This window comes from Pyrgilauda ruficollis, unplaced genomic scaffold, assembly GCF_017590135.1.
Source record: "Pyrgilauda ruficollis isolate IOZ18807 unplaced genomic scaffold, ASM1759013v1 scaffold14, whole genome shotgun sequence".
In the NCBI taxonomy this organism is placed as follows: domain Eukaryota; kingdom Metazoa; phylum Chordata; class Aves; order Passeriformes; family Passeridae; genus Pyrgilauda; species Pyrgilauda ruficollis.
This window is the reverse complement of record NW_024512543.1, coordinates 8,230,820-8,248,746: the sequence shown is the minus strand read 5'-3', so window position 1 is coordinate 8,248,746 and position 17,927 is coordinate 8,230,820. Positions and strand designations below refer to the sequence as shown.

Sequence of the window (17,927 nt, the reverse complement as noted above, 5' to 3'; positions counted from 1 at the left end):
GAGACAGGACAGGAGTTCAGTGTTAAAAATAAAATTAAACAACTACAACAAAAAAATCATCTAACAATGTATCAACAACCAATCTATCTAGATTATGTTAAGCAAACCTTATGAAGTGCTACATTAGTTGCACATAAGAACACTGACCAACTCCATAAATATCTATACAAAAACATAAAAATGTTGTTAATTTTTTTTTTTTAATTCAGTAATCATGACGAAAACCACCACAATCTAATAAAAGAAAGTTTAAAAGTTTTGTTTACACTTAAAAATTAAAACATCAACAAAAAATAGCACAACTTTAGTGGTCTATAGTAAAGGAACTCAGCAGTTAAGAAATGCTCTCACGGGGACCTCATTCCCACATTCTGTTACTTATTAGTAGAGGGAATTATGGTAGTACACATGAGTACATCAATAGGTAACACAGTTGAGATATTATCATTACTCAGCATTCGGCAAGTCATTGCAGAAGCTCTGTTCATCCTTAGGCTTTGGCAAAAAATGCAAAAGTTAAAATTTGTCTATTTATCTAAGCAGAAAACTTTACCAAATGTTAATGAATTTGCAAGAATGAGACGAACACAACAAATACAAGCTTAATGTAAGCATTATAATGCCTTATATTTAGCTTTAAGATTCAGCCTTTCCTCATATAAGGTATACATCTCTAAAATAACAACCATATTTTCACTAGAGAGCTTTAACAAGGCAACTCTCTTGAATTCAATCCCTTTTACTCTGTAATAGAGTTCAAGAAGTTGTCAGTTGACCAACAAAAAAGCAAGCACAGAAAAATTCTGCGTCCCGTACAGAAATGACAGAATCACCTTACAGCATCAGGGGAAAAAAAATAACATGACAAAAAAATTCAATGTCAATGAAAAAGTGTCTTCCCTTCTGGATCTAGAAAGATGTACAAACCATTACAAAATGCTGGCCCTTACTAACACTGAGCTTTGTATGTCTGTGAGACATGCACAGCTTCTCTGATTCCTTCCTCAATTTCACTCAATTATAAAGAACTTATGCAATTTGAAGGGTTTTTTAATCACCTCTTGCTAACATTAGAATAATTACGTAAATAAAAATAAGACAGCAGAAGAAATACATGGAATAGCACCAAAACAGAAGATATAATTGAATTTCATGGCTTGGATTTAGAAATTTTCCAGTCACTTCTGTGTCTCCTCCGCACATTAAGTATCAGCAACATGTGATTTTGCTGTACCTCTCTCATCTCCTCATCCAGCTTGCGTTGCTCCAGAGCCTCCTTCTCAGCTCGTTTCCGATGCTCTTTTTCCACCTTTTCATACTTTTTCCAATAGAGAAGCATCTCCTTGGTGAGACGACGTGCTCGTGGTAGAGTTTCCTTACAGTTTTTCTGGGCTTGGATAGCAGCTCTACGGACCTCCCTCATGCACTGGTGGGCCAGCTAGAAGGAAATAAGATTTGGGAACAGTGGTAAAATGGGCAGATTGTAAAGAAAGTCAGCATTAAACAGTATCAGATTTAATTATAACCAAGTCTGATACTTCAAAAGAGATAAAACTGTGATACTTTACTCAGCAGCAATGCTTCTGAAATGGCATGAGAGAATGCAATCTTCCAAAAAAAATTCTGAGATGGCAGAGAAGACAAAATCTAAAGACAGTTTCAGCATGGCATAATACTTAAAAGACTGATCTGATGGATAGGTCCTTGAAAGGGACTCAGAAGAACAAAATTCAAGGCTTACCTACAGCTCTTACTCACCTATTTATTGACACTTTTCTGGGGTTAATTTTTTCACTTTTCAATAAGAATATAGTTAAGAATACTGCAATAGCAGTATTGGTGGAACACAGTCCTGTTCACTTTAATACACAGAAAAGTGAGGGAGCATTCTACAGTTTTGCTACTATTTCATGAAGCATAAGAAAATGTAATATTTTTGTTCAAGTAGAAATGATTTGCTGCCATTATAATAACATCAAAATAGCTGGGTTTTTGTGGCAGTTTTTCCTTCCACTAAAGTCTGCACAACAATTCTAACATACAGATTTCAAATGATAAAACAAAATGAAGGCAAAAAAAAAGTGGAACTTTAAAAAATGTAAATTCGACTGGCCAAGTTTCCTAACATACAAGCAAGTCCCATTTTCTGCATCCCTTACACAGAAAATTCTCCCTTTCTTGATAATGTATATACAGAACAGGAGATGTCCTACATCACCTTGTCTCTAACCATTCTCAGTCATATTCTTGATTACCTTTTCATCATTAGTCATATAAATGAATCAGACACTTGAGCATAACCCTTGAAAAGTGCTCAGAAAGCCGTTACCCAGTGTTTGTAAGCAAAATTCTCTAGGTAGAAACAATGCCGATTCTCAGAGAAGACTCTGATGAGAAGATGAATTGCTTTTGCATTCACTTATGCTGAAAACTGCTCTGTTTCTAATCTACCTATTTATCTAAATTAAAGCACTTAATATTCCAAGAGCCCCTTTGATTTCAACCAGAATGCTTAAAACCAGCAAGTTATAAGTAGTGGATAGATGGGCAACTCAAAAGTCAAAGTGTACCAAAGCCACTAATGTACAGTACCAAAGATTAGTAAATTTAATATGTACAAATTAAATCTTTCAAAAGCCAGAAAGATCTAATGAAAGGAACTCATGTTGCTTGTTTCATCTATTGCTTATGAAACAAGACAAAACAACACAACTAAAAAATGAACAGCCTTATAATAAATCACAATTACTTGTATACAGTGCTTTCTCCTATACTGCCCTGCTAGTACAGTCAGCATTGTAAGAAAAAGAAGAAACATAGAGAGGTTACAGTTTGCTTATTACATCCAGTACAAGGAACAGTATGAAACTAAACACCACCTACCTTTTTGCTGTTGGTTAGGAAGAGGTTACGGGCTGAAGCTTTCTGTTTGTATGCCTGTAAAAGAGCATAACCTGTAAATTAGTTAAAGGGTAATGGCTTCACAGTATTTTAAAAAAATCACTATCTCGTCTTCAGCAGGTACATGTACCAACTTCAGTCATGCACTCTACCGTATAATTGAGAATAGGTACTGTAAGTATTCTTCATTTTGACTGAAACAGCTTTTCATCCCAAAATTACTGAAGGCATACATAAATACATTCCAAATCCTGAAGGAAGCATGCAAAACACCTCCTTTTTCACAGTCATTTCTTTAATTACTACTGTTGCAAAGCAGATGTCTCCTATTCAATTTTCATCACTGAGGCAAACAGTATTTTCCACAGTTATCTAAAGATGTTAAGAACTCCTGTAGATCCTATGTTCTTCACATACAGTCATGACTTGTTGTAACTTCATAGAATTCAATGCTAACTGTGAACTTCAAAAAGCAGGTTGCAAGGTTCACTCTGACCATCTCAGAAAACCACAACAGTGAACTCAGCCTTCTGTTTCAAAGGTGCCTGACGCTTGCACTATAAAGGATTTACTACAAACACTTTTCCCTAACCTGTTTCTGAGGTAAGGTTTGAAAAACACAGGTGCTGTGACTGAAACACTCCTTTTCTGAACTCCACTGTAAACCTAGATCGTGGTTTGCTCTGTACTGCCATCCTGTAGATCAGTGTGAGTACCTGCTAGAGCTTACTGCACTTTTCATTGCAGAGGGTTGAACAGCCACGCCAAAGCCCTGCATGATCCGTTCAGGTACCACTGGTGATATTTCAACTACTTGTTTCTTACGGATTACAGAATTCCAGTTAGGTCATTAACGACCAATAAAATCAGGTGTTACTTTACTCTGTTTTTCTAAGTGTCAAGTCCCCACACTAAGTAAATTTTCTATTTCACTTTCTTGTATCATCACTGATCTACTGCCATTAGCCAAGCTCACCTTTGGCAACTCCTTCTTAACAATGCTAAGCCACACTTTGCGCCGACGTGCATTAAGTTGCTCGATAGACAAATGCTTTTTCTTGGACCCAGGTGGTGGTGTATCATGGGAAAACTTGGCAAAAACTTTGGTCTGGTGATGATGGCGTCGTGGTGACTCCTCTGAAGAGAGTTCTTCATCCCGTCTCCTCTTTTTCTTTACTTTTTTCAACTTGCCTGCATGGCAACAACAATCATAAAAACACATTTCTATTTTTGGGGCATGTTTAATCAGACACCTTTCCTGAGTAAATTCTCCTAGTCAATTTATACATGGAACCAACAAAAAAGCAAAACTTATCCACGTTTCCCAATTCTGGTACAATTAATTTATACTATTAGATATTTCCTCAGTACTTTACAATGAAAAGATTTTTCTGTTTAACAGAGGGGTGAAATGCAATTACTTCCACCCAGGGAAACATGCCTTGAGAATTAAAATGCCTCGGACTTGGTGCATGTTTCTTGCTTTGCAGCAAAATTCTACTTAGAGATACATAAAGGTAAGACTTCTAAAGGTGACAACATTATCATTTGGTACAACAAGTCTCAAAGCAAACTTCTCAGCAAAGAGAAGACTGCATTGAAAGAGACTGGCACATCGTCATGTCATACCAGCTTTCAGAGGAAACTGATACCGGTATCAGATATTAAATATGTTCACTGTGAGTATGCAAAATTATGGATGCTGCAAGATTAATGGAGAAAAAAAACACCACAGTTAAAGGAACTTGCAAAAAGAATGGAAGCCAGCCTGAAATAACCCCTTTAAAACACAGCTCAAACTTAAGTACCTAGACTAAGACAGCTCATCTTACACACTGACAGCTCATACCCTCTTCTGTTTCCTTACAGATTTACCACTACTGCCAGCCCAAACAAGAAAGGAAACTGTACTTCCTGGCAAATGTGCATCCCAGAAACTCCAGCTGTTATGTCAGAGATATAATTCTATTGCAACTGACATCAAACATCAACTCCGAGTTCCCTCTGTTTTCCAGAAAACACTCACCCCCTGTAACTTCCTGATCACTAAAACTACATATTGAGGAATAACTGCAGCAGGTACTGGATAAGCTCTTAAACTTTTCAAGGACCTGTTTTGTTTTCAAAATACTCTTGAATAAATGGACCATGATATGAAACAATGTTTATGAATTCCAAACCGCTGAATAAGGTCCACAAAGAAAATCTTAAGCCATGAACTCTCCAATCACACACCTTTTTTCCACCCTAGCTTTCTAGAAGCCAGACAATAAAGCACAATATTTTCTGAAGACATTTTTCGTTGCTAGAACTTGGTATTTCCCTGCAAAACCCACAAGTTTTGAACACTTATGTTTAATCAAAGGAAACAACATAAGACAGAAGTTAAACCACAGCAGCCATTTAAAAGCATGAGGTCAGTGACTTTACCTTTTATTTTCTTCTCTTCTTTAAACTTCTTTTTCTTGGGCCCTAGCAGGTGGCGCTGCTGCTCGTAGTAGGGGTCGTAGGTAGAGAGCAAGCCCGCGCTGTAGTACTGGTACTGCTGCAACTGAAGGGGAGAGTGAGCAGGTAAGAGACAGCCCCCAGACAAGCTCAGATCCTGAACATACAGAAGAGATCAGGAAGCATGCACTTCTCTGTATCTGTATTTGTTACCAACTATCAGAGTGTCTGAAGTGCTCCCAGGGGCGGCCTCCAAGTTCTGCACTGGGAACCAAGCCCACCTGGTTAATAAGTGCAGTGAAGGTTGCACTTTTGAAACACACTGCTCTTTCTTTTCCATACAGGTGCTGCCCAGCAAGACAACACATTACATGAAGAGATCCAATTATGGACATAACATTTGTTTTGCCTGCATTCCCAAATTACATATATATTCTACTTTATCATTCCAAAGGATGTAAAAGGACAGGTTTAAAGAAAAGGCATTTAAAAGATTTCCACAAGAACAAAAAACTTGAACACTCGGATTGTCAAGTAAAAATACAGCTGCCTCAGCATATTTTCCTCTAAATTATGAAAAATGCTGGTATATTCCCAGCATCATTCACATGAAGCAGCGAAGAATCCCACACAGATTACACATAAACAGGCAAATTAAAGGCAGTACTGCTCAGAAATTAACTAATTAAAACCTAAGCATACTTTTAAATTAATACAAGATTTTTGAAAAGTGAGATCACGAGCATAAACAGACTTTTCTGGTATATGTTCCTCTCCCTCCATAACTGTGTACTGCTGATCTAACTATACACCCACTGGTTACTTTCTCTGGGTATTATTTCTTACAAGTCTGAGAATAAGTATTTGTGTAAAATCTAACAAAACTATGACCAGTGTAAAAATATGGTGTATGAATATTTGTGTAGCTATGCAATACTTCAAGAAGCTAACAGAATATTGGTTCAGAGCTTCACAAATAAACAAAAGAAAGAAGTAGAGGGAAGCAAAGACTTGTGTGGGAAACTATTTCTTTGCTCTTCTGGAGACATTTGAAAAGAATATAAAACAGGAAGACAGATTTTAACTTCAGACACATTCTCAGATAACAGAATATGATAACCTCCTTCATCTAAGACTTTCTGCTGCAGTTCAAATCAGCAGTGAACATTTCTGCAAAAGCCCTTATAACTTGAAGAAATACATTATTAGAATCAAAGCAGCCATGGAATTTGGCGTACTATTAAGAAAAATGCAAAAACACAGCAGACTATTTTCTTCTAAAGGAAAGAAAGAGAATAGCAAAAGAAAATCCAAAACAAACAAAAAAAAGGTAAAAAAAAAAGAAAAAGAGTCAAGTAAAACCTCAAATCATGACAGAAAATGACAAGGTAGTAAACTAGGCACTCGCTTTCAAGACTGTAAACATCACCTCACTATTCATCACTTCAATGATGACATAAATACACTTGAATAGCAGTTACTACCTGTTATTACAGTTTAACTCACAGCATCTCCATTTTGATATACATCGCATATGTATCATCCAAATCTTGCATTTTAACACCCAGTATTTGCTCTAGTGACTGGGACAGAGCACTGTGCAAACTATATATAAAATGCGCCAGTAGTAATTACATACATTACTGACAGATTCACAGCATTTTCATTCTATGTATGTAACTGATAATCCTTGTCTAAAAGTGCTGTTAGACAGTTACTGTCTACAAACAGTGTATTTTCCAGTTCACAAAATTATGACTTTTGGTAAAAACATAAGAGCAGTTAAAACAATGCAGTTAAAGGAAAGAATAAAAATCAAGAAAATGTAAAAATTTTGACTTTTTACCTCTTTGTCTTTGCTATATTTAATTTGATGCAATTTCTTATACTTGTGTAACCGCAGCATATCATGAAGTTCCTCCCTTGAAAGAGAAAATTCTTCTTCCTCCTCTCCATCCTCATCACTTGGTGAATCTGTGTCACTGGAATCATCACTCAGAAGGATACTCTAACAAGAATAAATGGGAACTAATTTAACAATCCCAAGTCCCTGTGCTAAATTGTCTATTTATGCAAAGCACTCTTGAGCCCTTACCTAATAAAGGGGTGTGGACCTCACCCAACAATGATACTTAGCACTAACAAAGTGTCCATCAAAAATAACTCATAGAAAATAGTTTTCTGAGGAGCAGACCTGTATAGCAGTGAATTCAATACACATTTTCTGATTTGGAGCAAAGTAGTTTTCTGTTAGTTTGTGACAGTTTAATCATTTTAGTCCACTTGGTCTGTTTGTGGTCTCAGAAAAGCAGCAGTGAGAAACACCAGGATAACAACAGGAGTATTTTGTGATGTGTTGTTTGCAGGCGCTTCCCTACCCCATTTGTAGTTCGTCCCGCTATTTTACCGCTTCTACCTGCATCGGTTTCTGCAAGTCTGCCTTTTGTTCGACCTCTTGGCAACATGTTTTTGCTAACTTGAGATAGCTACAGTGAAAATGCAAAGACAGCATAAAGCCACCATTCCGCTCTCTTCTGCCATCCTCACGAGACCTTGTACAGCATTCAATTTAAAACCAAATTTTTAGTCGAGGCCCAAATCTCCGTTTAATACATTTTATAACAGATTAGTTTAATTTGGACAGTGTACTAAAATTAATTCAGATTCTGAATGTAAACTAACTGCCAAGTCCACCACTAAACTGCATTCCCATGTGCCACATCCACGTGCCTTTTGGACACCTCCAGGGATGGTGATCCCAAAACTTCCCTGGGCAGCCTAACCATCCTTCCCAGTGAAGAAAATTTTACTAATATACAATCTAAACCTCCCCTGGCACACAACTTAAGGCCATTTCTCTTGCCGTATTGCTTGTTACTTGGGAGAGAAGACTCATCCTCACCTCACTACAATCTCCCTTCAGGGAGTCCCCCCCAAACCTCCTTTTCTCCAGGCTTAATACCCCCAATTCCCTCAGCTGCTCTTCCTAAGACTTGTGATCCAGAGCCTTCCCCAGCTCCATTGCCCTTCCCTGGACATGCTCCAGGACCTCAGTGTATTTCTCATAGTGAGAGGCCCAAACTGGACACAAGGTTCGAGGTGTGGCCTTACCAGGACACCAAGTACAGGGGGTCAATCACTGCCCTGGTCCTGCTGGCCACACTATTGCTGATATAGGCCAGGATGCCACTGTCCTTCTTGGCCACCTGGACACTGCTGGATCATGTTCAGCTGCTGTCAACCAGCACCTCCAGGTCCTTTTCTGCTGGGCAGCCTTCCAGCCACGCTTTCCCCAGCCTGTAGTGCTGCATGGGGTTGTTGTCACCCAAGTGCAAGACATTCTCTTTGTTGAACCTTATGCAATTGGCCTTGGCCCATGATCCAGCCTGTCCAGATCCCTCTGCAGAGCCTTCCTGCCCTCCAGCAGATAAACACTGCCACCCAACTTGTCTGCAAGTAACTGTGCGTGCATTTGATCACTTCAGTCAGACCACTGACAAAGACAATAAACAGGACCAGGCCCAGTACTGAGCCCTGGGGATTCACCACTGGAGCTGACCACCAGCTGGATGGAACTCCAGGCACCACCACTGTCTGGGCCCAGCCATGCACACAGTTTTTCACCTGGTAAACAAGCACCCATGCAAACGTGAGCAGCCACCTTGTCAAGGAGCATGCTGTGGGAGATGGTGTCAAAGGCTTTACTGAAGTCTAGACAGACATCCACAGCCTTTCCTTTGTCCATTAGGCAGGTCACCTTGTCACAGAATATGATCAGGTTGGTCAAGCAGGACACAACTTTCATAAACCCATGTCAGCTGGGCCTGACCCCCTGGTTATCTTGCACACGCAGTGTGATGACACTCAAAATGATCTGCTCCATAACCTTTCACAGAGCACCAAGGACCCGCTGACAATTCTGTAGTTCCCTAGGCCCTCCTGCCAGCTTTTCTTGTAAATGGTCATCATGTTTGCAAACTTCCAGCCAGCTGGGACCTCCCTGGTTAGCCAGGACTGCTGGTAAATGATTGAGAATGGCTAGGTGGGTAACTCTACTCACAGATTCCACAATAGCTGCATTTCTTTCCAACATTCTTACCTTCAGCCACTTTCTGCTTTTCTTCAGTTTGGAAAAATTATACAAGCTCCCTTTTTCAGACTTTGGTTCTGTTTACAAAAAAAAAAAGTTCGTAAGAAATAATGCTTTTCCAGACTAACCCAAAGAAAGCAGAGATTCAAACCAGTACATGGCTACCTGGCTGGAGTACTCCATTCAGGGAATGTGTGTTCAGCATCCCAGAATTCCCTGCTCCAGAAGACTCCCCAAGCAAGGAGTCTGGAGGCTCTTCCTTAACTTGCATCAAGGGATCCCCAGACTGAGGCAGCAAAGGATTGTCATCCAATCCATCTTCACTTTCATCACTGCAAGAAGATCAAAGTGACAATGACAGGAAAATATTCAAAGAGAAGATGCCCATCCAGCTTTCTTACGTATGAGCATTTGTCTAAAGGTTTGAGAATTGAGACTGCTTCAGATGTAATTTTACACATTAGAAATATTGCTGTTAATAATTTCCCATTAACCCCTTAGCAACAGTTGATCATGAGATCAGCCTGGCTATGTTATCAACCTGCACCTCCAGTCTTTAACTAGGTAACTAGGTGTGTAGTTTTAGAAGCATGAACTATGCAAGTCAAACAAAAGCACAATATTGTCATATTCATTAGGACATGTAAGAATAGCAGATATACCTTTTCTAATCCTTTTGTGGGTCTTAATACATGCTTATAAATATATCTGTTATCTGTTGCCCATTCCATTAGCAGTTCTGTAACTCAGCAATACCAAAACACTGATGAAATTACATAATTAATTGTTTTGGGACAGAAACACACATTGATGATGCCTCATTACTACAACCTACACGAATTCTGCATCTGACCAAATCTTTCCATTTTCTTCATGACTAAAGGCTGTAAGTGTCCCTGAAAATCTACTTAGGGCTTCCTCATTCTACTTTTTGCAGACAAAGAAAGTTTTGGCCACTCTACTAGCTACAAAAGCTTTAAAACTTTGTACTAATTTGTATATGAGCTGGTAGCACACTGTATTATCACTACGAGAGAAGCACAGTCCAAAATCCTTCATACAATCCTAGAATATCCCAAGTTGGAAGGGAGCCACAAAAAATCTTTAAGTCCAACTCCTGGCCCTGCACAGGAGAGTCCCCAAGAATCACACCATGTGCCTGAGAGTGTTGTCCAAATGCTTCCTGAACTCTGTCAGGCTGGTGCTGTGACCACTTCCCTGGGGAGCCTGTTCCAGTGCCCAGCCACCCTCTGGACAGAGAACCTTTCCCTAATATCCCACCCTGACAAAACTTCATGCCATTGCCTCAGATCCTGTCAGTGGTCACAAGAGAGAAGAAATCAGAAAAGCTTTGTTTCAGAACTCAAAGCTAATGCTAGATTTATGATTAAATTTAATAGTATTTTTTAGATTTCCTCTTCTCTAGGCTGAGCAATCCAAGCGACCTCTCCTCCTTTAAAGCAGAAGAGTTTCTAATGAACAAGTCACTGATAAATCCTTAATAAGGTGTTGGCAGGGAACAATATTATAAAAATGCCTGTCTTTCCTTGGCACTCCCAATACAAAGTAGTAAAGCTTTTGGTACCTGGATATACTCCTGTTAAAGATGGCAGACGTCTGTCGTAAGAACTGATCCAGTTGCAGAGCTTTTTCCAGGTATTGCAGATAGAGGGGTTTTGCCAGCTCTGAGCAGCTGCCATCCTCCCTGGCACCCAGCTCCGAGGCCATAGAACAAACTTCTCCTCATGCACAGGTGCCTGTGAACACACAGCTGTAGAAGGAAACAATGGCTATCAGCACCACAACTCCTCTGAAAGGAGAAAACAGATCTACAAGACAACTCTGGGCAAAAGCGTAGGCTGCAGTTAAAAGGTATAGTAAACAAACAGAAATTGCCATTCAACTTTCCACCACAGTACTACCACAGCCAAAAACTAGATTCTTAGTTTTTTGATTTATGACTTTGTTGTTGCTGTTTGATAGGAACAAGCACTGTTTTAACCTAGTATGATAATCCAAGTGGTGACACAGAAATTCAAAGTATTATGAAGACAGTCCTCAAACAACTAAAGTAAGCTTTCATCATTATTAAAGATAACATGTTTAACCCTGAACAGAAGGCATATATATATATACACATATATATACATATATATATATATATCTGACGCCAAAAGGGAAGAATTACTAAAAATATTGTTCCTCTGCTGTTTTTATCATTCACTTCACAGCTGTAGTCTACTGAATACACGTAATATTTCTCCTTTACCTTACAGCAATGCCCTTTCAGCATTGAAAACATAGCTGTTACCTGTTGGCAAACAAGCTACAAATATTTGACCAAAAACCCTTTCCTTCTAAAGTGCAAGTGTTATTTTATTAAAGAAAAATAATACATAAAAAGCAACTTGCAGCATACTTTTTTATATTTACAAATTTAGAATGTATTCTATCATTATGTTTTTCCACTAGTAGAAACTGTCCACCTAATTTTTTTAAATTTGTTCTCTGGATTTAAGATTCTTAATAAAGCCAAATGCATCCCCCTGCAATATTTGCATACTACATACTCTAGAAACAAAGGTATTGAAACATTTTATTGCTCTGTCAACTGCAGTTTTCTCTTCTTTCAGCTACAAAGGATGTCATAACAGCTGTTACAGTAATAGCTCTGTCAACTCAAATTTTACTTTTCTTTGACTACAAAAGATACCATCACTGTTATAATAATAGTGAGAAAGGTATGTGGTTTCCAAAGCTAGAGTTGTTACTGTATAAATCAAAGTGCTGTCAAGATCTTAAATACTTACAAAGAAACAAATAAATAAATTAATTAATAAATATCTTAAGCTTTTACTTCTGATGGAGGACAAAAATCATAGAATGGTTTAAGTTGGAAAGGCCCTTAGAGAACACCTAGTTCCAACCTCTCACTAGAACAGGTTGCTCAAATTAAAACCAGTCAGATTTAGATTAACTGTTCATCTGAAGGATTCTTCTGGTTTCTATCATTTCTTAAAAATACTACAAAACCTGAAGCAAACTTCACATTAATTTATTGAAAGACATATATTTCTTCAATTATTAAATCAGTGAGTAAATTGTTTTATGCTTATGTAAGTGAACATACAGACTGAATATCCAATCTTCAAGTATTCTCTCTTCACATATACAAATCCAAAACCCAGCATCTAACTTTCTCTAAGACTTTTATCCTCCAAAATTACAGAACAAATTCAGAACTTCAAAGTTACAATAAACGATGATAAGTGATTCTCATCTTAAGACTAATGGCTGTGCTTAACAAGAGCAAATTGTATTATTTCTCAATAAATACTGAGTCTTGAGTTAATACTGGGTCCTTACGCACAGAGGATAACCAATAACACACTAGAATTCATTGACAAGGTAACAGCTCTGTGATAAAAATTATTCTTAGACTGAAGCTTTCTACACATTAGGTCTTTGCATACCTGACAGCAACTGAATGACTGACCTCTGTCACCAAATCCTCATTTCCAGCAGAACTTAGCAACACCTGAAAGTTTTCCCTATGATAAGGGTAGTAAGATGCACATTTTCCAGGCAACTTTCATCTACAGATGTCATAGTGCTTAACAGACACTTGAAACCAAACCAACCAACCAACCGAACTTAAATCAAGAACTGTCTTCCAAGAGAGAGGAAGTCACAAAATGAACCACAAAATCATTTAGGTTGGGAAAGACCTCTAGGATCATCAAGTCCAGCTGCTAATCCAACACTACCAGGTCCACCACTAAACCATGCCCCCAAGTACCACATCCACACACCTTTTAAATACCTCCAGGAACAGTGACTCAAGCTCTTGCCTGGGCAGCCTGTTCCAATGCTTGGCAACCCCTTCTGTGAAGAAATTAAGTAAAAGGGTTAAAAAATGAGAGGAAACATGAAACTTGTGCCTCTAATGGAAGAGATCATTCATGAGGTGGTAGAAAAGAACACCTTGAAGGTGAAAGAGGTTTTCCTTACCTCATGATCACTAATAAAAATTACATGTATTACAAGAGTGAAAATCTCTCCCTAGTATCATAGCAAAAAAGTATGGTGATTCCTTTTCCCATTCCATTTCAAAATGCATCAACAAGGGCACGTATTATATCAACACAGACAACTCAAAAAAACATGGCATCTTTCACCTGTCTGCTCTTTGCAGAAAACAACACTCCCAACTCAACCTTGCATTTCCACTAATAAAGTCCTCCTTAGCCTGACATAGTATAACTCCTCTGGATTTCATCCATATAAAAAGATACTCTTTTGTTTGTCTTCCGATTTTAATTGCTCCACAAGGCTCCTGTACATACAAACATTAATTACTCTTGTCCTTGAAACAGTTACTAGTCTGTATCCTGCCTACCAAACAAACAAATAAGCACAGAAGAGCTTAACAATAGTCTTAAAACATATTTACAATGCCCAAAAGAAATTTAGTGTTACACAAGTATACTGAATAGTGAGCAACTCAAACATTTAATTCAGCCTTTCATTTATTTATATGCTGACAGTCACAGAGTGCTTCTCTGCTGATCAAAGTAATAATACAAAAGGTAAAGTGACAGATAATTAATTCTCCTTTCTTTCATTTCCACTATAGGTTTTAACAAACAAAGATTTCCAATAGCAAAAACTGACTGAACACTGAAGTGAGAGAAGATAGGAACAAACAAGAGGCACACAACCTGACCCACTACTGTATGTAACTGTATATGACATCACCAACATACTGCTTCAGTGGATTTACATGGTGATGACATTCATTCCACCTTTCTTTGACATTTTTGAAACAAATCTATCCTTTTGTCTACTCAGTTTAAGGACAAAACACAGATTTTCAAAAAGATTTCATTACTGATGGTAACATTTAGGTAAAGACTCATATGTTACAGGCTAAAATGAGCAGAAGTGGCAGAGTAATCCTTGTGCCACCATGACTTTCTTACTGATATATACCAACTTCATGTTAAGTTTCAGTACCAAATTCAATAGCTATTTGCTTTCTCCCTTCCTCTTCCCTAGAGTTCTAACAGTTTAGAAAAATAGCATTTGGAAAGAAATAGCTTCTGCACTGCCAGGCTGGCACTTTAAATCTTCTAGCACTCTTAATCAGAAGTTCACATTGAAGCCATTTAATTGTATCATACGGACCACTAAACTATTAAAAGTACAGGTAAAATATCAGCAGGAATGTAGTAACTTCATACAAATAACTTTCATACTAATTGTATTTTTTTAACATCTAAGTTCAGTTCTGAAAAAGCCTTCCTTATTCTGTTTTAAATCCCGTGCTTAGTTCAATGTTAATGTAGGTGTGGGGTTTCTTCCCTCACTCCTGTTTTTTCAAGTCTGCCCATTTATAGCATCCAGTCAGTAAGCAAACACCCCGCACTGGAGAAGAATCCTCCAAGGACATCTTCTGAGAGCAGCTAGGTTTTATAACAAGATTGCTAAATTTTATGCCCAGTGACCTGCACCAACCAAACAGCAAAACCATGGTCTCTTGAAGCAGCTTAGCTTTAAAAGTAGATTCTCCCAATTTAAACAAAAATCCACTGCATATTTCTGAATGGAAGTCCAGCAAGCTTTTCTTACTGGTATCAAACAGGAACCCTGGAAGTGCTAAGTGCAAAATCTGGCTCTTGTGCCTAGCTGCAAGCTGGATGGGGTTTGCTTTGCAGAGCTGTTTGAAATAATATTTTTTCATCCATGAGTTTCTTGTGTTTTTTCCCTTCAGTTGCTGACACTTCTACACCTCAGATAAGGCCCAGAGGATTACTTTTTCTGCTCTTTATGACTAACATCAACTGTCATAGTAAATAATGATAACAACTCCACTCCTAGCTGAGGGCACATACACAAACACAAGCTGCCATGCAAGTAAAAGGTACTGGACTGCAGCTAATGCACAGTACCTCTTCTTAGCAAGGCAAATCAGGGAGGTAAAAGTAATTCAGTCTCCCCAGCCACACACTAAGTGCATGGATATGAAGTGTGACTAGCTGGCAGGTGAGCACCAATACTTCTTCCAGTATTTCAGCCCACAGAAGCAGCTTCTTTTCTCTTCTCCATCCCATCACTGCAAGCACACTGACAAAACATCCATGTGGACAAAAATCTGAAATCACAGAAACTACGTATTCATCATTTATTTATAGCATGGAAGGTTTTATCTATATAAGGATTAAAACTGGTCAAAAATACAGTCTTCTGTGCCACCTCAGTTGCCTTGCAATTTTAGCAGTTTTCTGGGTTTTTCCCACACATGGGTTTTTCATGCTTTGCAATTTGACACCAACTTATTAAGACAGATTTTCTAAACTTATGCAAATCCCTAAAATACTTTGCCTTCTTGAAGAAACTTAGAATTGAGACATACAGGTCTCGTTGGAGCAGCACAACAGTTAATGCTGTGAGATGTTCCAGTAGTAATATCTCCAGAATAAATCCTGACACAAATATATCCAAACAGAAGATTCATCCAATCAAGGTCTGTGTGGAAAACATAGACTAGCACAGTAATAGCAGCTAGGCATATTTTTGTCAGACTTCTTTAAATGCATATAATCTCCAATAGAAAAAAAACTGTAGTGGTATAAAAAACCTGAAGAACTATTTTGTTTGAAGGAGAATTACATGCTCTCCTTTTCCCACTCATTTTAGCTTGCTTTGGTAAATGCACAGTTAGACTAACTACAATTTCCCAGAGCTGTAGACCACATTTTAAAGCAAAACATAATTCCCATATAGGGTTTTTTCATGGCAGTGTCTTAAATATAATTGAGATATGTAAGACAATATGGCTTTTCAAAAAGCAAATACGAAATTTCATATGAACCTAAAGCCTCCACTAACCTCAAGCTGAACAAATAAAATTAATGTATATACAACTTAACTCTGAGTTCACACCATTTGAGTTTCAAATGAAAAAAAGGCATCTTAATTGCTTTTCTGAGTAATGAAATCCAGGTAAACTAGATGCTTTATTTTGCTGTTCTGCTTTTGTGGTAAGGTTTCATATTGTTTTCCAAGGAATGAGACAGCATTTCAGTGATCTGTGTTCCACCTTTTAATCACTTTTAAATACAGAGAAGAGCCAGCAGGGCACTGCCTCTGGATTTTCCAATTCCCAAAAAAACCCAGTTACAGATAGGGCCTAATTTATTATTTAAAAGAAAAACTACACAGCAGTGTATCAGAAGCATATACATAGCAAACAGCAGAATACCTTCAAACATACTGAACACAAAAGTAGGCGTGTCAGAGCTCTGCTACCAAGTTTAAACTAGCAGAAAAACAAACCTAACTATTTAATTGTTCAATTAGAGTAATTCTTGTCCCAAGAGAGCAGTTAATAGTAATTCATGGAGGCCTCTGACAATGCATTTTTACTCTCTGCTCTACACAGCAGCACCAACAGTTACCTGCACACTTTGCCATTCTGTGCACACAAAATAACTGCATGGATATTTTCAGTTTTGTTTGGTTTTTACTCCCTCCACCCCAGACCACAAAAAGGGAACTATGTCCAAAAAAAGCTCTAAGAGCACTTACTACCTAAACCAAGTTAGCATGTAGTCTGGCATGTCAAAGAGCATGCTTATTACCGAATTTACAGCTTATTACGTTATACTCAAATGGAACAAAACTTGCTCGTTTGAACCATCAAGAATTGGGAGGCAGTATTTTCAGCAGCTTCAACAACATACATGTCAGAAACAAACAAGAGAAGAATTACCGGCAATATCCTTTAGCCCTGGAAAAAGGTTCAAGCTACAGTTCTATTTCTTGTACTTTTCCTTCACTATCTTACCAATCTCCCAGTGTCACAACACTCTTATACATACACACTAAAGGAGTGACAACAAAAATGAATCGTTTAAGTTAAAAACTGTTTTGGTCACATACATACAGGGCTTATCAGATGTGCTGTACAAATCCATACAGTAGACTTGTTTGTAAGAGAAGAAACTAACATCCAAATTATACACATTTCACTATAAAAAAAACTAACTTGACTTGAACCATTTTCTTCATGCAAAGGCGAAAATAAACTAAAGTAGTTTATTATTATCTGCAACACCACAGTGGGAGAAATCTTCCACAGAAGACAGGCAACAGCGTCAAGAAGTGTAAAGCTAAATCACGAAGAGAAATTGTATTGAGTCACCCAGAGAAATCGCACTGGGCTACCTGTTTGCAGTCAAACAGGAGCGGGCTTTACAGCGCGGCTTTAGGGAAGTGCGCGTTCACCAGCGCGAACACAGCACTGAACTACGTTTCACGGGCACCCGGGAGACACTTTCCATCAACAACGCCACGAGTCTGGCAGGCGGCCCCTTCCTGCAGGTGCCGGTGGCTATTCCGGGAGCGCTGGGCCAGCCCGGGCCCCCGCCCCGCCGGGCTCTGCGGGCACCGCCGCGCCACGCGGCCTCACGCACAGGGGCGGCGCGGC

The 17,927-nt window shown here is 38.5% G+C and overlaps 1 protein-coding gene across 1 annotated transcript in view; it reads right to left on the bottom strand.

Moving 5' to 3' along the window:
* The window catches only part of INO80 (INO80 complex ATPase subunit), a 63,214-nt gene that overhangs the window by 44,911 nt on the left and 376 nt on the right, over window positions 1-17,927 (bottom strand). Inside the window, exons 2-9 of the mRNA XM_041460193.1 lie at window positions 11,022-11,207; window positions 9,602-9,768; window positions 9,446-9,513; window positions 7,193-7,354; window positions 5,332-5,452; window positions 3,878-4,092; window positions 2,884-2,937; window positions 1,235-1,438 (exon numbers count right to left, since the gene is read on the bottom strand). Coding sequence (XP_041316127.1) covers window positions 1,235-1,438; window positions 2,884-2,937; window positions 3,878-4,092; window positions 5,332-5,452; window positions 7,193-7,354; window positions 9,446-9,513; window positions 9,602-9,768; window positions 11,022-11,164 — 1,134 coding nt within the window. The 5' untranslated portion in view covers window positions 11,165-11,207. The remainder of the gene's footprint in view (window positions 1-1,234; window positions 1,439-2,883; window positions 2,938-3,877; window positions 4,093-5,331; window positions 5,453-7,192; window positions 7,355-9,445; window positions 9,514-9,601; window positions 9,769-11,021; window positions 11,208-17,927) is intronic.